The 26575-nt window shown below is 39.2% G+C and overlaps 2 protein-coding genes across 11 annotated transcripts in view; one reads left to right on the top strand and one right to left on the bottom strand.

Moving 5' to 3' along the window:
- rtf2 (replication termination factor 2) overlaps positions 1 to 26575 on the bottom strand; it is a 68886-nt gene that overhangs the window by 8811 nt on the left and 33500 nt on the right. The window lies entirely within an intron of this gene.
- LOC100555283 (beta-1,3-galactosyl-O-glycosyl-glycoprotein beta-1,6-N-acetylglucosaminyltransferase 7) lies at positions 1179 to 21544 on the top strand. Of its 8 annotated transcripts, none has more exons than XM_062978958.1 (6): positions 1179 to 1331; positions 12830 to 13003; positions 13387 to 13520; positions 14958 to 15989; positions 17387 to 17482; positions 19147 to 21544. In XM_062978958.1, exons 4-6 carry the CDS (start codon positions 15017 to 15019, stop codon positions 19359 to 19361), a joined length of 1284 nt encoding a protein of 427 aa, XP_062835028.1. In that variant the 5' UTR covers positions 1179 to 1331; positions 12830 to 13003; positions 13387 to 13520; positions 14958 to 15016; the 3' UTR covers positions 19362 to 21544. The 8 variants fall into 8 exon arrangements, with proteins under 8 accessions (XP_062835028.1, XP_008113458.1, XP_008113459.1 ...); XM_008115248.3 differs by lacking the exon at positions 1179 to 1331 and adding an exon at positions 7704 to 8139 and having other exon boundaries at positions 12830 to 12988; XM_008115247.3 differs by lacking the exon at positions 1179 to 1331 and adding an exon at positions 7704 to 8139 and having other exon boundaries at positions 12830 to 12992.

The following is a 26575-nucleotide window of genomic DNA, read 5'->3' as shown; positions in this document are numbered from 1 at the left end:
TGAAGGCTGTGAGTAAACCAATTATGTTATTTTTATCCAAGTCTACTTCATTTTTGTCTCTAGAATGCATGATATAAAAGATGTTGTTTTATGGGTGAGTCTATATTGTTGAGCACTGAAAAACACTTCTGAAGCACTGCTGTTTTTATGCACTGGCAAAATTTCTGTTTTCCTAACAGAGATAACAGGTTATTCAGTCTAACAACTGAAATCACTGGCTTGCATAGTTATAACTGGTTGTATAACACAAGAGAAGATTATACTCTAAAGGGTTTTTGGCTCTTCTCTGAAAGGTCATGCTTTTCTTAAAAAGTTATGATATCCAAAAGGTGTTTTTCCAAAATGTTATGAATGCCATTATCGAAAAACAAGAATGGCAGCTTTCATAATTTCTAGCCCACTTATAATAATTTATAATCATATCTTGATACCATTGTATTACTATAGAAGAGACAAAAAAATTAAGACCACTGTATAGAATCTATAGGAAAAAAGGGAGATACGTGCTTAAGTACTCAGTGGATTAGCACGTATCTAAAATAAAATAAAATAAAATATTGTGCCTATTCTCTGAATGAACACTGTTGGTGGCGCCTATCTAGTTGAAAGCATCAATTTTCATTCATATACATCCAAACTTGATGTAGGATTTTAATTTTTGCTAATGTGAAATATTCAGTGCTCTAGAATGCTTGACAGATGAAAGAAAGTTGTTCCAGACACATCTAGCAGCATAGAGTTAGGAGGAAAAAGTGAAGAAAATGATAAGATTGGAGAAACCCAACCAGTAAAATAAAAGCTACCATATTTCCATCCAATATAAATGCTTTAAAAAAATAAATTAAAGAACTGGGCTTTAAAGAAGGCAAACCTCAAATGTAACTGGTATCAATTTCTTGTTTATTGCTAGACAATAAACAAAACATCCTGACAACATTTGCATGCATACTCAGAAAGCAAAATTACCTTGCCTCTTAAACAGACAGAAACAACATTCATTGGTGAATAACAGATGCCAAATGATGAGAAAATTAGAGGTAGATCAAGTAGCACTTAATGGTTTGAGGATTTTTTATTTATTTTTGTTCAGCACCATGATTTCATTTTTGCCTACTTCCTTTTCCTCTGGCCTCTTCAGTAATCACTCTTCCTATAAACAAAGGTCTGACTGACGCAACAGGAAGCCTTTAAAACAGAACTCCACAGAGCTGAAAGCACATTTAGGTACTCTGCATGTTTTCAATGTGATGCGGCATCAAAGCATGGTTTAAAGGCTCATGTGTGATGTTCCTGAGGAAACCTTGCTGTGTGTTCTCACTTGACGTTTGAGGGTAAGTGTATAGCTGTTTTGATATGCTGTTGGTTTATGGTTAAAATATATATTTCTTTGAGGCAACATATATCAAGTGTGGGAATTACAGAATCATCTGATACATCCTTTGCCACCTGCTTACAAAAGAAAGAGCTTTAGAAAGGGTATGTATAACATTATACATGTACAGCAGTTTGGTTCAAAAGATGGATATGCTGCTATTAGTACAGCACATTCAAATTCAGCATAGCTAATGTATCTATTCCTCACATAATATGTACTGCAAATAGGTTTTCTTAGAAATATTATGATGATATAGATCCAAGGGAGAAAAGGCAAAGAGAATGGAGGCAGTGCAAGAAGGAGATATAGAGTAACTATAATTAAAACTGTGTAGGTCTGCCATATCATATTCCAAAGTAAATAAAAGCTGAGATCAGGAGCTACATATTTCCAGAGCTTACAATAGAGATTGCCTGCACTTTTCCAAACCTTTTCTTCCATTATCTTGTTTACTATTTGCTATTAAAGAAAACTCAAGAAGTGAGATTATCAAAATACAAAATCCCAATTTTCTGCTATGCAACACCTCAGGCACATGAAGATCTGATAATAGTCACTAAGACCCTGTCAAATTTTGTCCCAACTGCCATTCTCTGGCACTGTTACCAGTTCGATAATACAACAAAACCCCAATACTACAAGCAGTGATATCTTTTGGAAGTGGGGGGGGGGGGGAGTACACAAATTCAAAGTATAAAATAGATTGGGCAGATGTTTGAAAAAAAAAATTTCATCAGACAAAGATGTTAAAAATCACCATGGAGAAAAATGATAGAATCAAACAATCAGAGTTGGAAGAGACCATGTCAGCCATCCAATCCAACCCCCTGCCAAGAAAAATCACATTCAAAGCACCCCAGACGATATGATGATATGTTAGAATAACAGGTGTGCATTTTGCCCGGGATGTGTTAGTATTAAGGGATTTCAACATAAGCAGAGACCAAATGATATTATGTATACAGTATCTTTACACAGTAACATAGGCAGAAACCAATTGCCAAGAGGCTACAATCTAAAATAAATATTGTCTACTGTTAAGGATATGATGTAACAACTCTGACGAGATTTTCTTCTGTGCCATAACACTTACCTTCTTATCACTTGTCTAAGTCATGTAAACATGGATCAAATCCTATCCCTGACGATGCTTTCATGAAAAGAAACACACAAATGAAAGGGTTCATAGAGTTACAGAGAGTTATAAAGATGAATTCAGGAAACTACTAACGGGAATACAAAAAGGGAAAACTATGCTACATTCAAGAAAAAGCAGGTTAACTAAAGATGGTGAGTGCACCAGGCTGGGATTGCTCCCTTGTCTGGTTTCCTATGCAAGTAAGGCACAAAATGGTACAGTATTAACAAAATCAAAGAAAGTGTCTGGTATGGAAGTTTCTGTAAAATGCATGAGGACCTTTGCTTTCCTTCTAAGAAAATTCTTCTAAGCCAACTGACAATAGAAAAAGAAACCAGAAACCGGGGCTATATGGGTGTGAAGTTCAGAAATTAGAAGGCTGCTGGTTTGGAATTTCCCTGCCCATCTTTTTTTCCTCTGCCTCTGCCACAAATCTGAATCTCTTCAGTTGCACTCCTAGGCAGGGATTGTCAACAAGTATTTAAATGAGTGTGAAGCTGGTGTTCTTTTCTAACTTGGTACAACTAGTACAGACTTTCCGTTTTATAGATACCTTTATATGCTTTTCTGGCTGCAGTCTGTTTATAAAATATCAGGTTTTAAAAAACTCAGATTACGAATGTACTTCAATATGTTCATATCATCAAACCACAAAGCAACTAGCTGTGCCCTCAGAAATTTTTCATGTGCGGTGCACACTAGTGTGCCATAGAAGTGAAGTGGGAAGGACTGAACTGCATCAAGGTATAAGACATTCAAACTGGTTTTAAACCTCTTTCAGAACTGATTCATGCATGTGTGCAGATTACTCACTGACTTCTCAAGTGATAGAGTTAGTTGCTTCTATTGAAAGCTGCTAATTTGAGACCACACGCAAACTTGCTTGTGGTTCTTGGTTCTTCACATTTCGTAAGTGGAAAGTCATCATCTGATGACACAGTGATCATATCTGTAATATCAAATCTGTTGTGGCCTCTCTGGGGAAAAATCTGAGAAGGTACAATTTTACACATTCTCCTACTTGAAGCCATGCCAGATTTCTTTTTAAAGGTTTAGGTTACAGACGTAACACACAAGAATGCTCCCAGGGAGATGGTTGGACAGAGTATGGGGAACACAGCTTCCATGCTACTCTTGGGGAGGTCAGTGGCACAAGATATAGTGGGATAAGACCTCTATCCTTGACAAATGTATGGGACAAGCCCCTGAAAAAAAGTTAACAGATTATTCATATCTGTAGAGTCACAGGATCCTGCTTCAGACTTATAGGTTCTTGTGAAAAACTGATGAATCCCCATTTAAAGGGGAAATACATCCTCTATAAAAGAATATTGACTTCGGAAAAAAGGAGATTCTTAATATGATTTAGATAATGTTGATATAGTTTGGAGGCTACACATCAATAAGATGACTTGACCCTCAGGATGTTAGGAATACCCTTGTGTATTCTGACAAAATCCCCATACTTCCCATTCTGAAATGTATAAACAAATAAGAAAATAGCATCCACAACACAAAACCAAGTAAAAAATTAATTTATAAGGGATATATGAGGCCAACAGGCATCTCAGTAACAACTCTCCATTGTTGTAGCTGATGAAACAGACTGCAGCCACCAAAATATCTTCATTTGTAAATCTTGAAGATGCCAGAAGATTCTTAGTTGTTTAAGCTATTCTTTCTTGTGGAACATCACATTTCCCCATAAACAAAATGCAGGCAAACTAACAAGGGTTTACACAGAAGCTATGTCACATGCATGGATCAGATGTGTCCAAATTAAACTATGTATGCATGCCCCAAAGATGCATAATTTATACATTTATACAATTACAAAACTTGAAATAGTAAAATAGAGAAAGGCTAATATATTTCCAAGAAGTAAAAACCTTGATGGGCTATTTACTCCAGTACTGAATCCTTGAAATAGACTGTGAATAGAGTATTACAAAAGAATGTACAGGAAATTAGAGAAGGACTATCAACAACTGCATTTCTCTGAAAGCTTCATTCCATTAGCCTGTTTCATCTTTCTCCTTCACAAAGGAAGAGGATGTTTAGGCCACATTTTCTCTGAAATAAAAAATGTGTAAGAGGGGATGGTATTTTTTTTTGTAATTGCTTTTTTCATTTAGCAATGGACAGGCTGAATAAAGAATAAGAAGGTTCAGAAGTCGCCAGATAGTGTTGGTACTAGGAATATAAGAAAAGCAATGTTGGATCTGACCAAAGCCCTATTTAGCCTGACATTCTGTTCATATAGTAGCCAATAAGTTCAGGATAAGCATCAAGAGTCAAGACATGAATACAACTACACCTTGTCTCATGCTCATCAGCAATTGATACACATAAAATTCTACTAAAAGTATTTCCAGATTTCTGGATTTGTTTATTCTCACAGACCATTCCAGCTATCAGCATTATTTACCTATGTTGCACTAAAAGCTATGCTGCTTTAATGGTTTGAGATTTCCTGACCATTTGACAAACTGGGTTTCTGGGAATTGAAGTTCCAAACACCTAGAGGACCAAGATTGGGAACAATTGCACTAAATGCAAGGAGTAGGTCCACTTTAGAGTAACCCACTCCCTCTCTAACCAAATCACATGGTAAGAAGGGCAGTTATCTGCTGCATGGATTGGCAGGATGGAACCCTTTCTTCATTAAGGAGTTAGGATTCTGAAGTACAGTTATTTAAGAACATTCCTTTAGTTCAGGAGTTTTCCACCTGTGGGTTCCCAGATGTTTTGGCCTTCAACTTACAGAAATCCTAACAGCTGGTAAACTGGCTGGGATTTCTAGTTGTAGGCCAAAACACCTGGGGACTCACAGGTTGAGAACCACTGCTTTAGTTGAACTTTGCTCTTGACTATTCACTATCCCAAACAGTAGGACATCTACGAATGGGAAAATGAAGAAACAATCTCGGGGGGAGAGAGGGAATAATCTGATGCTGACAGAAAGCCTTTGGCTAACGGTAGTAACAAGTAAATCAGCTACTTACTAATCCATTATCAACAGGATTTCCATATCAGTCAATGTCAACTCATAGTATTGTTCAATGGAGTTAATTCACTCATTTGGCTGATAGTCATCAAGTGATGAGACATCAAATGAGGTGAATCAGACCTAGTAAGATAATAAAAAGGAACCAACCATAGGTTTTTTGCTTTTCTATTTTTGTAATGGTCACTGACAATACTGTTTTGCACTATCCCATGCCTGGACCTTTTAATAGCCTGATCATGATATATTTGCACTTTTTGCACTTTGGCCTAGATCCTTTGAACCCAAGCCATGATTTTAACTCTTTACCTTGTATGTGGTTTTTTATGACTTGCTTTTATTGTCTGATTGATTGGTTTTATCGTTTTGTTTTTATATTGTTCTGTTTGGGCTTGGCCCCATGTAAGCCGCCCTGAGTCCCTTCGGGGAGATGGGGCGGGGTATAAGAATAAAATTATTATTATTATTACTATTATTATTATTATTATTATTATTATTATTATTATTATTATTATTATTCCCATCTCAGTATTTCTGGTTATTGGTTTTTTGTCATGTATTCTTTGAGTGAGTCTTAATGCTGTGGTTTTATATCCTTATGTCCTTATATCCTATTGGCCTGCATCAATAGGGGAATAGCGACTAGATCCAGGGAAGTCATGCTCCCCCTCTATTCTGCCTTGGTCAGACCACACCTGGAATACTGCGTCCAATTCTGGGCACCACAGTTGAAGGGAGATGTTGACAAGCTGGAAAGCGTCCAGAGGAGGGCAACTAAAATGATCAAAGGTCTGGAGAACAAGCACTATGAGGAGAGGCTTAAAGAACTGGGCATGTTTAGCCTGCAGAAGAGAAGGCTGAGAGGAGACATAATAGCCATGTATAAATATGTGAGGAGAAGTCATAGGGAGGAGGGAGCAAGCTTGTTTTCTGCTGCCCTGCAGACTAGGACACGGAACAATGGCTTCAAACTACAGGAAAGGAGATTCCACCTGAACATTAGGAAGAACTTCCTCACAGTGAGGGCTGTTCGGCAGTGGAACTCTCTGCCCCGGACTGTGGTGGAGGCTCCTTCTTTGGAGGCTTTTAAACAGAGGCTGGATGGCCATCTGTCGAGGGTGCTATGAATGCGATTTCCTGCTTCTTGGCAGGGGGTTGGACTGGATGGCCCATGAGGTCTCTTCCAACTCTACTATTCTATGATTCTATGTTTTACTTAATTGTGTTTTTATCTTATTGTTATGTGTTGCTATGTTTTATTTTAATCATGTTTTTGTTTTAATGTTTTGTGGACATTTTGTCCCATGTGTGAGCCGCCTCAAGTCCTTATTATTATAATGCAATAAAATGATGTTGACAAACCAGAAGGATTTGGGACGAGAACTCAGAGACACTATGCTATGCCAAATCCACCCCCCCCCCCAAAAATATATGTTTGGAATTCAAGACAAAGGTGAGAAATAACTATCTCTGAATCCAGAATATCAGCAATATTTGGTTCTTTCGGGGGGGATCACAACTCTTGAAAAGAACCATCAACATTCCGGAGTTAAATGTTTCCGAGTTGAGTACAGAAAAGCACTGTTTTCCCACACACTCTTACATCTCAATCTTGATATCTGAACACAGCCTTCTTTACAAAGTACTTATCAAACTGGTTGGCATTTTGCTCAGGAAAAGGGGAAACAATAGAGAAACAGAAATGGAAAAACTTCAGCTTTCCACAGAGGCTTTTGGTGTACGGTTCAATCCATTACCCCAGGAACTAAATAGGGAGGTTAGGGTCTATTTGCATATACAGTTCTTTATTCTGCTACAGATGGGGAAAAAGCTACTTTTGTGTTTGTATAGCCCCTAACTGCATTAAGGTGTCTACACTTAATTATAAAAATTAACAGTAAATTCTACAATAATGAACTTGTACAATGTTCAAATTCATACCACCACTCTACTTTAAGCTGTATTCTCTTAAGTTTCAGAACAATGTAGTTCAAATAAATATTAAAGCTTTCATATGTTAAAATAAGAGAAGTGAAATTATTTAGATTAGATTAGGGGAAGGGATTAATGACAGATTCCCCACAGTGATTCATTATGTCTTCATACTTTACTGGCAGCCTGAAATAAGCCCTTATAGTATTCTGACATGCCTCTCACCCTGTGGAAAGTTTCAGCGACTGGAGAGTTAAATAAAAGAAATGCACAAGATTTTTTACCTTGTGCACCGTACTCTTCTAGCAGCCTAGAGGTTAAAAACATACCAAGGCTATTTATAATCAACACCAATGCAGTATCTACAGATCTCATTTACAAAAACTGGTTTCACTGCCTTAAAAGGCTGTCAGAACAACTGGTGGTGGCGACGAGAATTTAGAAAAGCTCAAAACTATTTTTAATTATGTTTTCTGGAATACTATTGTTGCTGAATTCAACAAGAAGGGACATAAGCGGTTAAGGAAAGCTAACTGAGGAATATAAGCATTTCATGTTAAATATTAGCTCACTGCATGTGACGGAGGCTGGCACAACAAATAGAAGAACTTACTTGCTTTGAAGGGCAATGGATTCTAACAAGCTTCTTGCCAGGATCTTCAAATCACTTGTGTTTTTCAGGAGTAGGTGAGTAAATCTGCTCTAGCATTACTGGTAATTTACAGTCAGCTCAATTGGACACACTGAGGACTTAGATGTGAGAACATGTGTATAGTTTTACTTTGGGGTGGGAATCAGTTTAACTTCCTCCCATTTATTTTCAACCCAAAATGCTTTAAACTGCTCCTTTTTATGTAGGTATCTTTTAAAAGTTCAACAAAAGGAAGAGCTTTGAAATGAAAGGTCTCCATGATTCAGTGAAACTAAAGAATAGACCAAAACTACAAAAACTGTTGCTCTAAATCCAGGGTTTAGGAGTTTTTGGAACACAACTTAGAATAATTTACTCTTGTTTGGCCAACAAGTAAAAAGGCAATGTAACATATTCATCTTTCCAAAGCTGCTGATCTCTAGTTGGCACTATGCCTGTGGATTTAAAAGAGAGAAACTTAAGCTGAAAAAAAGATACAGAACAGAAGTAGGTCTATTTTGGAAATTTAAAATGGTTTAGTTTCTATTGCATTGCAAGAGCTCATTTGCTCTCTAATTTTTAAAATTTCTTATAACTCAAATGTGGGGAGATCTTTAAAATCGCTCAAAAGATTGTACACATATACATACATGCACACAGAAAAACACAACCTCCATATTAAAAAGGAGCTCTAGCTCATGATTGGAGAAACAGCAAAATTGCACCGGTTGATACTGCATTGTTTGTAGCTTCTTCTTGATCTAGTATGATTTGGATTTTTATGTCTCCCCACTGGTATATAGTCTGGTGCACATGGCTCAGAGATGTGGGCATTTTCTCATTAGTTTGAATTATGTGATTTTTAATCTGAAATGGAAAGTGACACATGGAAAAACCTGATGTGGGCTAGACATCTACAGTATACCTGATGTCCCATTTTGGCGTTCACAGCTTTACAGTGCATTGGCTTGTAACCAAATGCCTTATTTCATTCATGAGGTTACAGGTCCCCTGTAGTTATTATTCTTCCATATCCTTCTTTTTATGACAACATGCAAAGCCAGAGCATTTGAATTCTGGGAGGTAAAATAGTATTTGCATTGGTGAATAAGTTGCCTATCCCAAGGTATCCCAGAAACCTTGGGTCAGTGTTAGCATCTCTTTACATATTGTACCTTGAAGGCAACCACCACATAAATAAAGCCTTTCTTCTTCTGTATAAACATATATTGGGAATCGTAATTTGGGATTTTCAGTGTACCTGGCCAGTGTAATGTTGGACAATGGTTACATGTCTCCTCATCCCATCTGTCCACTGTTTCTTGGTTTCCCTGAACCATGAGGAAACTGCCAATTTAGTAGTCATGACAAACGATAAACAGTGTAACATTTCTGCCAACCTTTTTTAAAACATAATTTTGAAATTGTGATTTAGAGGTAAACTGTTAACCAATAATTGTCTGCCATCGGGCAATCATAAAACCAATGGAAGCAATCTGGCCAAGTAAAGACATCTGTGAGACTGAATATCATACATACATGAATAATTTTCAATTTGTGCAGCCTGACGATGTGGACAGGATACCTGGCGAGGTGAGAGCTACTATATGTATTCTAGATCTTTGCCCTTCCTGGATGATCAAACAGGCCAGAGGGGGACTAGCAGAGTGGGTGAAGGTCAAGATGGTTCGGGTTCAGGCTATTTGGCTGACCTTGTATGATCTTACCCAGGCCCCTTCTTTCTGCCCCATCTCCATTTCAAGCTAGGTTGGTGGGAACCAGAGGGGGCCTTTTCAGTGGCTGCCCCTCGACTCTGGAACTCCCTGCCCAGGGAAGTCAGAATGGCCTCCTCTCTGCTGTCCTTCCAGTGGCAGGCTAAGACATTTTTATTCAGGCAGGCCTTTAAAGATGAAGGTGTTTAAGGTCATGTCATGGGCTGCTGTGGTTTTATATGTTTTTATGGTTTAAGCTGAATTGTTTTTAATACTAATTATATTTAATACTGTTTTAATATTTGTATATTTTAAATTGTAATGCTTTTGATGTTAGCTGCTTTGAGTCTCTTTATGGAAAGGAAAAGCGGAATATAAATAAACTTAATAATAATAATAATAATAATAATAATAATAATAATAATAATAATGTGAAGTATATACAACTAAAGGGCATCCATCCCACCACATCTGCAGGTCTCACTATTTCAAATTTCATTATTCATGGATCTGATTAATATGTTATATCTAGGAATCTCTAGGTCCTCCTTATAGTTTTTTATTTGTGGTTTTTCCATCTCTAACTCCAGTGTATATGAAGGGGTGACTGTACATATTAAAAACATGAAATCCTATATAGGAAAGAGCTCCATGCAGGAAAAGTATCATGTACAAAATGATCCCAAGACATATCAAGCACACTTTCATTGTTGTGCCTTCAAGTCATTTCCAACTTATGGCAACCCTATGGTAAACCTGTCACAGAGGTCTTTTGGAAAGATCTGTCCATAAGGGGTTTGCCTTTGCCCTCCCTTAAGGTAAAGAGAGTGCGACCTGCCCAAGCCCAGCTCCATGGCTCAGGTGGGATTTGAATCCTGGTCTCCAGAGCCATAGTCTAATGCTCAAATCACTTGTGCTCTCTTTACCATTCACTGGAATCAAGAACCTATTAAGATGCTTTACACCTTCATATATTCTTGATTCCAATGAATGGTACGCCTACAAGACCATTGTTTCCACCCAGCTCAGTATAGCTCACTTTTAGTTTTCTGCAGAAATCTTTCCCATTTCTGTTACCTGACACTCTGAAATGGAGATACTGGAACTGAATTGGGATAGTCCGCAGACAAAGCACATATTCTACTAGTGAGCTTTGCCCCATATATCATTAACCATTAATGTAATCATTACCATTACAAAGTGCACTCTTCTCTTCAGGTGGAATCACAAATACCTACACTTTGTACAGGCATCGTCAACACTTACTTCCTATAAAATTGCTATCCACTCCCACTGTATCAACTGCTGGGCTTTGTCTTCTAGTTAAACAGATGATAGGCTTTCTATTCAAACAGCATTTAGAACAAACAATAGATTACAATAGTATGTATGGGAAATTCTGATCACAAGGAAGTTGAAAGCATTTTTTAAGAGTTTGCATAGTTTGTCCTGACATGTTGTAATAAGGGAAATAAGGGAAACACCTTTCACTCCTTTCCCTTTCATACAAGCTCAAGGAAAAATTACATTGGTTTCAAAGACCTAAGTAAAATTCAGAAACAGCAACATGAATCTAAAATAGTTGAACTCACAACTCACTTTCTGGTTTACAGAATCTAATTGCCCTATTGAACAGGGATTCCTCCTCTCTTTCTCCATCCTAGAAAATTAAAGTCTGCACAATTTCTTTTTATTTGGGTGTTGGTAAAATATTTGCTATTGTTGTGTTTCTTTAAGTCATTTCTGACCTAGGTGGCCTAGGGTGAGTTCACCACAGAGTTTTCTTAGTAAGATTTGTTCAGAGGGGTTTTCCATTGCCCTCCCCTGAAGGCATTTCCATTGCCCTCCCCTGAGTGTGACTGGCCAATGGGTTTCCATGACCAAGCAGAGATTTCAGCCTTGGTCTCCAGAGTTGTAGTCTAACACTCAATGTCACACATTATAGGACAATAAGATTCATTTTCCTTGCCAGTCTTGTCAGAAATACACCAATTTTATTTTTAAATCAATGCAGGGTAGTCCATGGGCTTCAGATGTTGCCTTTAATGTAGAAATACTCATACAAACAGAAATGTGACTACCAGAAAAGCATGTTCCTATTGTTGGAGTCATGCTGGCTGGGGGATTTTTGGAGCCACAGCCCAAAAATGTCACTTTCCCACACTGCAACAACTTGTGGGCAAACAGGCTGCAGTTTTTGTTCTGCCATGGAGTGACCTTGAATGTAAGTATTGGCTGTCTTTGTTCATTAGTCCCAACTTTTTATTTTTTACTAGCTTATGCTACTTGGAAAACGATTGCCTTATAAAAGCTGTTCTTTGAAATTATCAAACTGAGGAAAACACTTGCTGCTGAAGTCAAAGAAGACTAAAAATAGATGGGCTGTAATTTGCAGTTTGCTCTGCACATTTTTTTTTTTTTTTGATCTGGGAAACGGCGACAAATTTCAAGAGGGGCTACATTTTGTGATATTTATAAGAAAACCCTTGAAAAAGCCTTTACTGAAGCACAGAAATTGTTGCTCCTTGATGCTGTACTTATGAGCTCCTGAATGTGGTGATAGAACTGATAACCAGTCTGTCTAATCCAGAGTGATATTGTGGTTTCTTCAATTGCTGATAGTTAACACAACACTTTGGATTCTGCAGTTCTACCTTTTGGGTAGCTATCACAGGCACACACTCTCCAGCACCACACATACACACTCATATCCTCACTACAGTGTACACAATGGCCATTATGCAATCTATTCTTGGCCCGGTTAGTCACTTGGCAGCCAGCTGCAACGGGAAAGCACGCGTGATTCTGTTTTGCTCAGAAAACCTTGCGTCCACCTTTCAGGGACTTCTCTCCTCCCCTTCCTCCCTCCCCCTGTGCTCCACATCGCCCAAAGACTGATGCAAGTGCTAAACATTTGCAGTTTGAGCAGATGCTTATTAAGACACTCGCTTCTATGTACATGTTTACATAGTAAACCTATCCCTCTGGCAAACATTATTCCATGGGGACTGGTTTTCTGCTGGTTTTTTTTTAGGCCCGCACAAGCAGCCCCCACAGAAGAACAGTGTGACTAAGAGAGAGATAGGACTAAGCAGCAAAATGGATGCATCTTCCCTCCAGCACTCCACAGAAAGGACTTCAACACAATGAAGTCTGGGGAAAGGACAGTCTTTCGACCTGAAATCCTGGACATGTCAGTAAGGACAAGGTCTATATTCTTTCTAAATTTCCTTCTGTTTTTGCATGTTTCGCTTAGCAAGCTTGAAAACTGAATATGCAGCTTCAAAAATATAATGGATTTAAATTGAAGTTCAGGCTTTGAGACTATAAAAATTTATGGGAAAGGATTTAATGTTCCTATACATGTAATTGTGTTGTTCACTGGTTGCACTGTGTCTGTATCATAAGACAGAAAAATTCACTAATGACTGATTAAAAATCACTAATTCACAATACCTTTGATTTTATATTATAAACATTATGTTAACTGAATAAAGTTTTCAAGCATGTGCTATAGCAAGTAAAATGAATGATATGTTAATGGCCACAAGGCATTTTAATCATGTTCCCATTTCTATATCTGTTTTCTAGTGCTGCATATATCCATTTTCTAGTGCTGCATATATCCATCTCAATGTTCAAGGATGGGTTCTTCCTTTCTGAGCTCTAAGGAAACACACTGGTGCATTGAGAAGCTTAGGATACTTCAACAAAGCCAAGTTTGTGTAAGAACATATTAAGAAATGCGTAATAGTAAACAATTTTGCTAAAATAGGTCAGGAAACATTAAATGTAAACAACACTCCTAGATCCAGCAATGTTGCTTATGTCCAGGTTTTTTCAAAGGACAAACTTGAGGGTGGTTTAATTTTATACTGCATTTTCAAAAGTATTCTCTCGGGAATAATTAACGTAATGTAAATAACAAAAGGAAAATGAAGCAGTGCTACTACAAGCTTTATAATGGTTGTGGGTGAACTCTCCTTGTGTGATCAGTGCACATGAGAAAGGGAGCAGGGACCAGCAACCAGCCCCCAAACCCCTTGCTGTTCAGTTCACTCAGTATACACTGCAGACAACTGCAAGAAAGGGTGATCACTACCTATACAGACTTCTTTGGAATTTTAGAATACTATTTTCTTAGAAGTCTAATATTTACAGGGAAGCCTCTTAGACAAAGGATGCTTATATTTGCAATGTTCATTTTCAAACCAATGAGAATATGGGAAAGATGGATGCCAGCTTATATCTGTATACTCTCCTTTGAGTTTATCTGTGAGAAGGACAAACATCCAGGGGCTTAGTCAGAGGAGGCTCGTTCAAATTAATGGGATTACTGTAGTTAGTCGTGACAATATTAGATCTCTTGAGATCAGGAGATTTACAGTAAGCATGACTCTGATTCCAACCATACTTATTAACAAGTTGCAATAGCATTTTTCAAGTCATGTACCAAATACATGATGCATATAATTTGGAAAAGAGTGCAACAGTGTCAGTTCCACATAGCCAACAGAGCTTTGATTCCTATTTTTCAACACCCTGCCTTGCCCTCCAAAATAATTTCAAAAGTAGTTTGTAGTTTAGGATAAGAATTAACTTTCTCTAAACTCCTGTTAGGAATGCATGGGATGAAAAAAATCTAAAAATAAAATAGTGATGTTGAACTCTCAATGCCATGAAGGGCAACCTACATGTGACAGGATCACCACGAATCACTGTTTTTGCTCATTCTTTTATTCTTCCATTATATTTTGTCTGCAGCTACTGGAACTTTCCTCTTGTTCCCATTCATTGCGTATGTCTGTAGGGAAGGGAAGGGAAGTTCCAGAATCAACAGACTACAGAGAGGTAAAGACGTAGTGTGTGTGTGTGTGTGTGTGTGTGTGTTTGAGAGAGAGGGGAAGTGAGAGAAAGAGCAAAGACAGAAACTAACATTGCTTTTAGTATAGAGGAGAGAAAACTCAGACCTTAAAAGCTAAATGGCAGACTGATAAAAGCAAAACAGTCCTTGAGGTACAATTGAGCCTGTCTTTCACAAAATGAAATCTAATAAAATGCATAAAATCAAGGAGACTTTTTTCTCCCTTTAACAAGATAACTTATTAGACCTTCCTCAGAATTTGTTTGATGGTTGATCTTTTTTTCTTTCACTTTCTCAGACAGAAGACACACCAATTCACTGAACTATGGTTCAAAGAAAGCATCTGGAGTGCAAAAGATGAACCTGCTTGAGGCAGTAAAATCAGGGTTTTTGGTATGCATCATGGGATGTATCCTCATATTTGGGTTTCTTTATGTAAGGGATGCCATATCCAAAGAAGAGCAAGATGAATTCTCTGAATTACCAGAATGTGGCTCTTACCCAGATGAGCTTTGCTCAGCCCTCTTTGATGGGAAAGGTGCTGCTTCTCAAGTTGGCCGTTTATGCGAGCAACACCATCACAGACAAAAAATGCTTACTTGCATACAAACCCCTTGCAATTGCTCAACACTCCAGAAGAAACTCCACTTCATTACAAGTCCACTATCAGAAGAAGAAAAAAATTTCTCCCTGGCATACATCATCACCATTCACAAGGAGTTGGATATGTTTATAAAGTTAATTAGAGCCATTTATCTGCCTCAGAATATTTACTGTATACACATTGATGAGAAGTCACCAAAGGATTACAAATTGGCTGTGGAAACTCTGGTTAACTGCTTTGAAAACATTTTTATTGTTTCAAAGACAGAAACTGTGGTTTATGCAGGATTTTCCAGACTGCAAGCAGATATCAACTGTATGAAGGACTTGATTCATTCAAAATATCAGTGGAACTATGTCATTAATTTATGTGGACAGGATTATCCCATCAAAACCAACAAAGAAATTATACAATACATTAAAAGCAAATGGAATGGTAAAAATATGACCCCAGGAATTGTTCAACCACCCCACATGAAACACCGAACACATGTGAGTTATAAAGAATATGCACATTCAGGAAAATCTTATGTTTACCCAACGAAGCAAATTAAAAGCGACCCACCACACAATTTGACTATATATTTTGGGGGTGCCTACTATGTACTCACAAGAAAATTTGTAGAGTTTACACTGACTGATATACGTGCAAAAGATTTGCTAGAATGGTCAAGGGACACCTACAGCCCAGATGAGCATTACTGGGTCACCCTGAACCGCTTACCAGGTAAGTAGAATTACTAACAGTTTTTCACCAGTCATTTTAACCTTTACATTTACAAGAGATACTAAACCAGCAAGGTATCTTATATTAAAATATTAGCAATATCTACCAAGTATTAATCAAATTTTGAATTCTGTGAGTTTTTTCTAACTTCACATAACCTGATGAGTTAAAACAGGTAAACAAATGGATAGATAATGGCTGTATATCAGGTTTATAAGATGTTTTGTTTTAAGGAGAAAAATAATTCTTTAAAACTGCTCTCATTTGTGATATATTGTATCAGCTTAGGCAACCACAATGTTAGTATGTGTCCCAAATAAAGTTTAAAATAAAACAAATCATTCCCATGCTTTCCCTATTTCTGATTAAAATAAAAATACAATAGTTCTTAGCTAAACTATATTTATTTCCAAGTATTCTGTTAACTTGTCCTGAAAGATACAGTTAAGAGTATGTTGATTCTGGGCTATCACCAATTCTATGTGTCACTTCAAATGTGTGAAGCAATCCCCATCCCAAAGAGGATCCGAAACCTTAGATTAGGAGATATGAGATTGGTGGAACCATGCAAAGGCATTTCCAAAGGATGTCAAATTTGCTAACTCATCAACACAATGTCAACTGTGGTGGAATCAGGAGCATTCAGCCTTACAGCAGCCATAGTACTTAGTATCATATGTGGCTGTCAGCATAATCTCAAAATCCCTTTACTAGTGATCATTTCCATAGTTAAGAGAAATAAAAATTCTGACCCTACCATCAGCTCAATGGTTGGGAATGAAGACTGGGGAGAGGAAAAATAAAGAATGAGAATGAAAAACAAAAAGGAAAAAAAATGAAAGCTATACCCTTGCTCACTTTTGGTTTTTGCTCCACTCTTTCCTGACATGGAGATCTAGGCAGATTATCCTGAGAGACTTCATCTTCAGAGTCTGCTCCTTGTAGTCACTGGGAGTCATGGGGGTTGTTAGGCTACAGCCCTGCACTGAGGAGTCTCGCCAAGTCATACATGGTCACACTCTTCAAATCTTAGCCTTCATGGTTCTCTCAAAATGAACAATTTGAAGCCAAATTCTTTTTTCTAAAACTGCAAGTTCATCCTTGGCAGAGGTTTAAAATTGCCTTTTCAATATCAGGACTCAAGATTTCACCTTTAATAAAAGTACTGGGGGAGTCCTGAAAATGTATAGAATTAAGGGGAAATTCTATAGTTGGTCTTATTTGCTTTGTATACTATAAGCTAAACATTGCTACTATAAACTTCAGAATAACACTTCTGAAAATAGAACAAGGGGGGCACCTATAACTAACAGCCACTGTGTGACACATAAATTCAAACAAATATGTATATACCTATTTAAAAATCACAGTTAACTCTGCTTTCACTTTGGTTGTAGATGCTCCAGGTGCTACACCAGATTTAACATGGGAAGGAAACATACGAGCTATCAAGTGGCGAGACCAAGAAGGGAAAATGCATGATGGCTGCAAAGGTAAAATGTTATAACTAAATACAAATGAATCCTGTTCAAGACACAGATAGAGCTATCTGCCAATCCCTGGTCATGTGCAACCTTCACTCGTTGATAGGAATTGAGCATTATGGCACACATTATTCCCAGTGAACCAAACAGAAGATGGAAAGAGCTCCCAAGACAGCCAGCTTGACACATGAAAATCCAATGTTGATCTCTCCACCAAACATTGACTCCAATTCCTTAAGAATGCTCCCTCTTGCCCATGGCATCACCCTTTCTCACACCTGTGTTCCCTTGGTTTATCTTTCAGTCTCTGAGAACACCGGATTTGTCTCTGATTCACACTTTCCTGTTGGATCTGAGTTATCTATAACCCTCCTGTCACTTCCATGTTCCTGTCAATCCCTGGCTGATTCTCATGAGAATCATTGCCGGTTTCCCCGACAACAGATCTACCCAAAACATTCCCATCGTCTCAAAAAACACTTTCACTTTTCCCCAAGGCTCAACCAAAAAAACCTTGTCCTCATCCTCAGAGGCTTCACAGGCCTCAACACCATGAAATACACAATTCCTCACAGTTGTATACAATGATGAACAGACATTCATTCTCTCATTAGCAGGAAAAGCTTTACTACTGCTGTGCTGCAAGAATTTGATTGCTTCTTGAGTAAATAATTTCAAAATAAAATGTGGAATGGACAATTGAAAGGGAAGAGCACGAGAACTCTCTTTGTTCCTATGGTCCTTCCATGACCCAATACACTTGATCCTTAAACATATATGAGAAGTCATGTCCCTTGATTAATATGACTCAAGGAGATGTCACTAGAATTGAATCCAAAGCAAATGAAGCATTGGAGACATTGCATGACATTCCTATGAAATCTGATGTAATAATAATAATAATAATAATAATAATAATAATAATAATAATAGTAACAACAACAACAACAACAACCACAACCACAACTTTATTTTTAACTCGTCCTCTCTCCTTGAAGGGATGCAGGGCAGTTACCAAAACAAAAATAGCAGACATTCAATGCCATGTGCTATGACAAAATATAAAAATAAAACAAAAACCAATAAACCAATTTTAACAAACAGTTAAAATGAACCAATATAACAATCTAGGCTAAAACATGTAGTTGATCAACCTCATAAATAACACAAGCTGATAAAATCTGTATAAAAATATAAAATATACACATATAAAGCATGGCTCTTCCCTGAGTTAATATAGTATAGTCACTATCAGCATTGTCAGACCTGATAAAAACAGTAAAAGGCTAATAATCTTCCTCACCAAGGGTCAATGTACAAAGGTATATTTTAATTGCTTCTTAAAGGAGAGGAGTGAGGAGGCTATCCTAATTTCCATGGGAAGATAGTTTCAGATGGAAGGAGCGATCACAGAGAAGGCCCCATCTCTCATCCCCACCAACCGAACTTGAAACAGAGGTGGGACCGAGAGCAGGGCCACTTCCATTGACCGCAGAGTCCATGTTGGTTTATATGCAGAGATGCAGTTAGTTAAACATCTGGATCCAAACCAATTTAGGATGGAGAACCAACATTCTTCACTTGTATTATATAACATCTGACTGTAACTGAATATTTCCTTCTCTGGAATATACCCAATTAGAGATTTTTAATTATCAATTTCTGTTTTGCAGGTCTTTATGTCAGAGACATTTGTGTGTATGGTCTTGGAGACTTAAAATGGATTGCTGAATCTCCTCATCTGTTTGCCAACAAATTTGAAACAGCAGCCTCTCCACTTGTTATGGAATGCCTAGAGAGGCATTTCAGGCAGAAAGTACTCCAGCAGGCAGAAGTCCCATTAGAAGAACAGTGGCGTCTGGAAGGACATGAAAGCGAACATTCATGACCAATATTTGGAAGATAAAGCAAAATAAAAGGAAGTTTTGGGCTGTGTTTTTTAATGCTGTAAATTCCAAAGAACATAAAGTTGTGGAATCTGGACAATACAGTATCATACTGTCTGTCTAACAACAATGAAAAAATGAATCTCTTAATAAAATAAGGAATTTGTGTGGACTGAATCGATAACATTCCCAATACTGACTTCTCTAAAGCTAACCCCCTCTCAAAGATTCCAAAAGGAATATGTGGCTGACCAGCCTGTTAACTAATTAATAAGTATTGCTCCTTTGATTATTGTAGGTTTAACAGTATATTTAAAAACAGAAGTACTTTTAGCATTCACATGTGTACATATTCTTAAAGAAGTGCTTTTAAAAATCACAGGGAGAAGAAATCACATATGAGAAGGAATGCATCTTCTCATATAAATCTTGCTCTAACAAACAGATGCACCATTTAAAACCACATGGTAGACGTTGCCAGCATTTAAAATAGACTGGGATATGGAAATTGCTATCCCCCAGTTGTAGTTGGGCTGCAACTCGAATCAGTTCTCGGCAGCATAACTAATGGCAAAGAACGTTCAAAGCTGCAGTCCAGCAACTTCAGGTGAGAAGCCACACTTTTCTCACCCTGGGAAAGACAGACCCCTTTGGGGTCTCAAGTCCGTTCCCCATCTGCCTTGGACCTCCTTTCAGCATGCGGAAGCAGCGCCCCGCATCACCAGACTGAGAGAAGGGCCAAGGCAGAAACATGTGGTTGGCAAGAGCTCTCCTGAGCTCTTGCCAGCCATGCATCTTCTTCTCCTTCTCCCCTCTTGGGAACACAGTGGGCCACCATCTCCCCAGGCAGAGAAGTGTGCGGAGGGATAGAGAGACAGCTGCTGGAGAGAACTCTGACATTGGCCTGTCTCCTCTCTTCCTCTTCCTCTTCTCTGCCTGGAAAAGCATTGGGCCGCACTGGAGAAGAGTGCGGAGGGAAAGACAGGTCATTGCCAGAGAGATCTGCAGCAACAACCTGTCCCTCTTCCCACCTTTCTTCTCCTCAGAAAGCAGTGTGTTTTTGTCTCTTCTCTGTGCTCCAGGAAGGCGGGCTGATGCCCTCCTGGGCCCCAGAGAACCGCTGGGGAGAAAAACATGGCACTGCCAAGCGTGCTTGACAGTGGCATGTTTCTCTCCCTTCTTTGAGCCCCAGGAAGGCAGACCACTGCCCTCCTGGGGAGAGAAACATCCCCTTGCCAAGAGGCAGCAGCCTGTTTGTCTCCCTGGAGACAGACCCGCCCTTTACCTTTCCTGGCCCATGACTCAATCCCTTTTGCCCTTACCCACACTCCCTCCTCGCCCAACTCTTGCAGCCGGGCCCAAAATGTTTGCCCATGCCTGACCTAGAGAGATCATTTCCCTAGGCATGTGAAAGTCCTCCACCATGACTCTATGGTCAACTTCTGATGGTGGCTGAGCACGTGGGGCTGCCCATGAAGACGGTCCGGAAACACCAACTTGTTCAAAGGTAGGCAGCCAGGTTTCTAACTGCAGCTGGTTATAGGGAGCATACAACGCCCCTATTAAAGCAGCTCCACTGGCTGCCGATAAACTGCTGTGCCCAATTCAAGGTTCCGGTATTGACCTATAAAGCCCTATACGGGCCCTGCCTATTTCTGTGATCGCATCTCCCCCTATGAACCGGCGCGGGCCCTTAGATCATCCGGGGAGGCCCTCTTCTTGCTCCCATCTTCGTCCGAAGCGCGGCTGGTGGGGACGAGGGAGCAGACCTCCTCAGTAGTGGCCCCCCAGCTCTGGAATCTCCTGCCAAAGGAGATTAGGCAAGTCCCTACTCCGTCCTCCTTTCGCAAGGAGTTGAAAACCTGGTGGTTTCAGCGGGTCTTTGAATAATTTTCTCTGGTGTACCGCTGACCCCTGGCCCGTAAACATGGTGTACAAGGATCATCTATCCCTATTAACAGTCCATGTCAACCCATCTGATTATGTATTCTTGTTCATTCTGGTTGTTGTGATTGTTTCTTATGGTCTTCACTGTTTTACTAGTTGTATAGATCTTTAATTTTTTTAGATAATGTGTTTATTGTGTTGCTTATAATGTATGTTGCTGTTTTTATGCTTGTAAACCGCCCTGAGTCCCTTCGGGGAGAGAGGGCGGTATATAAATAAAGTTTTACTTGCTTACTTACTAGAGATCGTTAGAAAGAGTTCTTTGAGGTAAACAAAATTAGCTTTTTTAAAATTCAGTGTTTCTGCCTTTTCAACGGGGTCCTGCCCCCCTTATCTCCACAAAAGTGAAGGGCCTGTTGTACTTATCACACTTATTACAACATGTACATTTTTCTAGATCTAACTGATTCAATCAACTAAAATGCATACCGATCATCACAATTTTCCTTAATTGGATGACAGACTCAGATCTCCAAGTGAATTAAGTTATACATAAAATGTAATATGGCATATGTCATTATTCAAGTTGAAGGGAAAAATATTAAAAATACTGGAATGAAACTAAATGTAATGAGCTGAAGCACAGATGTAGGGCAATACTTCATATTTTAGCTGAACATCAAAACTATTGATTTTGCATTATAAGTTTACAAGAAGGCTTATTGGAAGAATAAAATCTTATAAAAACAAAACAAAAAACAATTTCCTATTATTAGCTAGTATATCCATTACTATGAAGTGGCTGAATAGAACGTTTGAAGATTAATTAAACAACTGGGAGAAATAAATATTTTCTGTTAGCTAACCCTCACCCTGCTGGCAAAAAGTCCGACTTAGGTTGAGCACAGAGAACCTTTTATTTTTGTGAATGTGGAAAACCCAAATGCATCCATAATTTTAAGGAACATTTTTGAAAAGGTTTGCTGTTTTTAATTTACCTTGAAAACATCAGAAAAGGAATGGCTAACTGGAGGTCTCCGGACATGTGACAGAACTATAGTAGTTCAGGGGGGAAATATTACATATGCTGTCTTCTAAGCTATTTCAGAAACAACTTCTCCCAATCCCCCCCCCCCCCCCCCCAAAGCCAATCCCTGACCCTGGTCAGCAGTCTCAATAGATGCAAAATTAAAGCTGAATCCAGCTTACATATTATTTACACAGGAGCTCAAATGTCTGGGCACAACACCGAAAATATAGTCTGCAACAGAAAAGGCTCAGAGAATGCAAGACAAACTAAACTGGGCCCAGTGAAATCAACAGAAGTTACTCTCTTTGAGCTTCAGTGACCTGACAGAGGAAGCTCAGAGAAAATGACTGAAAGTTGAACTGTCAACCTTTTGTATGCACACACATACATACCTAAAATGATGGACAGACAAACATAAGAGAATCTGGCAATCAAATCATTTCTTACAATGCAGTACACAATCACTACAGCACTAAAGGCCAAAAGAGAATTAAGTAGTAGATAAACATCTTGTTTTCGAGCACTGAACAGGAAACTCTGAACACTATCTTCAAAAGCAGGGGTCCTCAAACTTTTTAAGTGGAAGTTCATGGTCCCTCAGGCTGTTGAGGGGCCGAATTATCATTTGAAAAAAAATACGAACAAATTCCTATGCACACTGCACATGTCTTATTTGTAGTGCAAAAAAAAAACCCCAACAACAACTATTTATTTATTTATTTACTACATTTATGCCCCACCCTCTCTCACCCCAAAAGGGACTCAGAGTGGCTTACAAGTTGTATGTACATACAATATATCAGGGGTCCCTAAACTTTTTAAACGGGGCCAGTTCACGATCCTTCGGACCGTTGGAGGGCCGGACTATAGTTGGCCACCAAGCAATAATAATTAACAACAACAACAACAACAACAATAATAAAGATGAGTTTTGGAAGAGACCCCTTGGGCCATTTAGTCCTGTCTTTGTGCACCAAAAGCACAAGCAAAGCACCCCTGACAGATGGCTACCTTGGGGGTACTGTTCTGCAGTGGCTTCAGTCCTTCCTAGAGGGGCGTTCCCAGATGGTGAAGCTGGGGGACACCTGCTCGGACCCCTGGCCATTGTCCTGTGGGGTCCCGCAAGGTTCTATTCTGTCCCCCATGCTTTTCAATATCTACATGAAACCGCTGGGCGAGGTCATCCGGGGTTTTGGAGTTCGGTGCCATCTCTACGCGGATGACACCCAACTCTACTACTCTTTTCCACCAAAATCCAAGGAAGCCCCTCGGATACTGGACCAGTGTCCGGCCGCTGTATTGGCTTGGATGAGGGCGAACAAGCTGAAGCTCAATCCTGACAAGACAGAGGTCCTTCAGGTCAGTCGAAAGTCCGATCGGGGTATTGGGTGGCAACCTTTGCTTATGGGGTTGCACTCCCCCTGAAGGCGCAGGTCCGCAGCTTGGGGGTCCTCCTGGATTCGGGGCTGACGCTTGAGGCTCAGGTGTCGGCCGTGGCCGGGAGGGCCTTTGCACAACTAAAACTTGTGCGCCAGCTGCAACCATACCTCGAGAAGTCTGATCTGACTACGGTGGTCCACGCCTTAGTTACCTCTAGACTGGACTATTGCAATGCGCTCTACGTGGGGCTGCCTTTGAAGACAGCCCGGAAATTGCAATTAGTTCAGCGCTCGGCAGCCAGGCTTCTAACAGGAGCAAACTACAGGGCGCGTTCTACGCCTCTGTTTAAGGAGCTCCACTGGCTGCCGTTTGTTTTCCGGGCCCAATTCAAGGTGCAGGTTATCACCTACAAAGCCCTAAACGGTTTGGGACCCACCTACCTTAGAGACCGCATCTCCCCCTATGAACCTGCACGATCTCTTCGCTCTTCGGGGGAGGCCCTCCTCTCGCTCCCACCACCTTCGCAGTTGCGGCTGGTCGTGACGAGAGAGAGGGCCTTCTCCGCTGTGGCCCCCCGCCTCTGGAACTCACTCCCGAGGGAGATTAGACAGGCCCCCACCCTCCTTGCCTTTCGAAAAAGCCTTAAAACCTGGCTATTCCAGAGGGCCTTCGACGACTAATTTTTGGGGGTTGATTTGTCTGCCCATTTAATTTAATTAGAGAGTGTTCTGCCATGATTATTGATACCTTGCTGAGTACTTCTGCCACGAAGCTACAGAAGACCTCTATTTCGGCCTAGAACTGTTTTATCTCCTTGTTTTTAACATGTGATGTATGTATTGATTGTATGACTGCTTTTCATGTTTAATTTTACAATGTGTAATTTGTCACTGTTTTTATTATTGTTGTGAGCCGCCCCGAGTCCCCTCGGGGAGATGGGGCGGGATATAAGAATAAATTTATTATTATTATTATTATATTACCCCAGCCTCAATGTTAATAATAATATTAATAATAATAATAACAACAACAATAATAATAATAATAATAATAATAATAATAATAAGGGTTGGAAGAGAACCCTTGGGCCATTGAGTCCAATCCCTTTCTGCCTTTGTGCACTGAAAGCACAAGCAAAGCACCCCTGACAGATGGCCACCCAGCCTCAATGTTAATAATAATAATAATAATAATAATAATAATAATAATAATAATAATAATAGGGGTTGTAAGAGAAGAAGAGACCCCTTGGGTCATTTAGCCCAACCCCCTTCTGCCCTTGTGCCATGGGGGCCGGATAAATGGCTTCGATGGCATCCGGCCCCCAGGCCTTAGTTTGGGGACCCCTGTTCAAAAGAGTAAGTAGAAGCAGTCCACTGAAAAGAAGCACTTTATACATGGTATGTTTTCTCTGAAGAACCAATTCCTTGAACTCCACTGCTAGCCCTTAGCTTGCAATTAGGCCAATTACTCTGTGAAAACTATACAATAAAACTAGACTCAAATTCCCAATTGTTTCATTGAAACAACCTCCATGGGGATCCATCTTAATGGTCTGGACCTGCTATTAACCACATCAGTGCATCTCAAAATATTCTAGAAACTAAGTAGATTACAAAGTGAAAATACCTTTGCCCATTTTTACATCAACATCAATGTGGTCACATAAGAATGTAATTAGTATACTGAATAGAATTAAGTCTCATAGAAATGCAATTTTGCACTTGGACAAATTTTGTTTCTTAACAAATACTGAAATTTTTTATGAATCATTAATAGCTTCAATGTTCTACATAGTAGTGAGGCTTGTTCCACTTCTAGAGGTGGAAAATCTGAGCCACAGAAGGGTAGACACAGTATCAATTGACACTACACTCCAGTCACCTAAGTTCATTTCCAAAGATGTCTTTGTGTTAGCCACAGGCTTGATATAACCGTACCAGAGGTACCAAGAAGCAGAGCTGAGGCTTCCCACCAGAGTGAGAAAAGTATGTTGCTGTGCTGCACTACGGCTTAACCAAGAGGCCACCAGGGCCATCAGAACAAATCATTAAACATTTCCCCACAGCAACAGAGCTAATTTTAAATAACCTCTTGTCTCAAGCCTAGTACTGTGTTCTATTCCAGTATTTATTTAGGAAACTAATCTCTATATCCAACCTTCTCAAGTATCTCAAAAAGAACTCCCCAACTCACAATTTATTTTTTACAATATTGAATCAGGAAAGTTCTTAAATAGTAAAGTACACATTTTCTTCAAGACAAAGTACTGTATGTTCACTGGGTTGAAGCTACAAAAACTGGCTGGAAGCTGTTATTGCAGGTGGGTATTATTTTGTTATGTGACAGTAATTTCAAATTAATTTTTACAGTATTCCATTGTCTAGCATTAAAGATAGCTATCTCACCAACATGGGATAACTCTGATTTTCTTACGTGAAGCCACTGTAGAAGGACTTATCATAGTTTCAAGGTTAAGGATTTAGAATAGAAAAAAATACCAAGAACTATTGAAACAATGATCAGCAGACTAGAAAAGCATTCATCCGGGCTAAAAATAAAACAGGATTTACCTTAAGACAACCCTATTACAGGGTTTTCTTAACAAGGTCTATTCCGAGGGCTTTGCCTTTGCCTTCCTCTGAGGCTGAGAGAGTATGATTTGCCATATTCAAACAGAAATTATGACCCTCCCATCAAGTGAAATTCATGTGTTCCAGATGCATACATTGCTCCTACAGCCTGTCAAAGAAACAAAGCATGCCCACATTTTGCACATTACAAAAAAGGACCCATACTATTAGTAGTATCTACAGAACCTGAATTGAGAGAAGTCATCAAAATGGACAAAATTACACACAAAACCCTGTGGCTCCTGCAAAAGTACAACAGGTTGAAAAATAAAGAGAGCAAAATACC

Source organism: Anolis carolinensis, chromosome 4 (assembly GCF_035594765.1).
Source record: "Anolis carolinensis isolate JA03-04 chromosome 4, rAnoCar3.1.pri, whole genome shotgun sequence".
NCBI classification, from domain to species: Eukaryota; Metazoa; Chordata; class Lepidosauria; order Squamata; family Dactyloidae; genus Anolis; species Anolis carolinensis.
The sequence above is the reverse complement of the archived record's forward strand: the minus strand, read 5'-3'. Positions and strand labels throughout refer to the sequence as shown.

Coding starts and splice junctions, on each gene's coding strand:
- LOC100555283 (XM_062978958.1), top strand. CDS start 15,017: ATGAACCTGCTTGAGGCAGTAAAATCAGGGTTTTTGGTATGCATCATG. Junction 15,990..17,386: donor CACCCTGAACCGCTTACCAG/GTAAGTAGAATT, acceptor CTTTGGTTGTAG/ATGCTCCAGGTGCTACACCA. Junction 17,483..19,146: donor AATGCATGATGGCTGCAAAG/GTAAAATGTTAT, acceptor TCTGTTTTGCAG/GTCTTTATGTCAGAGACATT.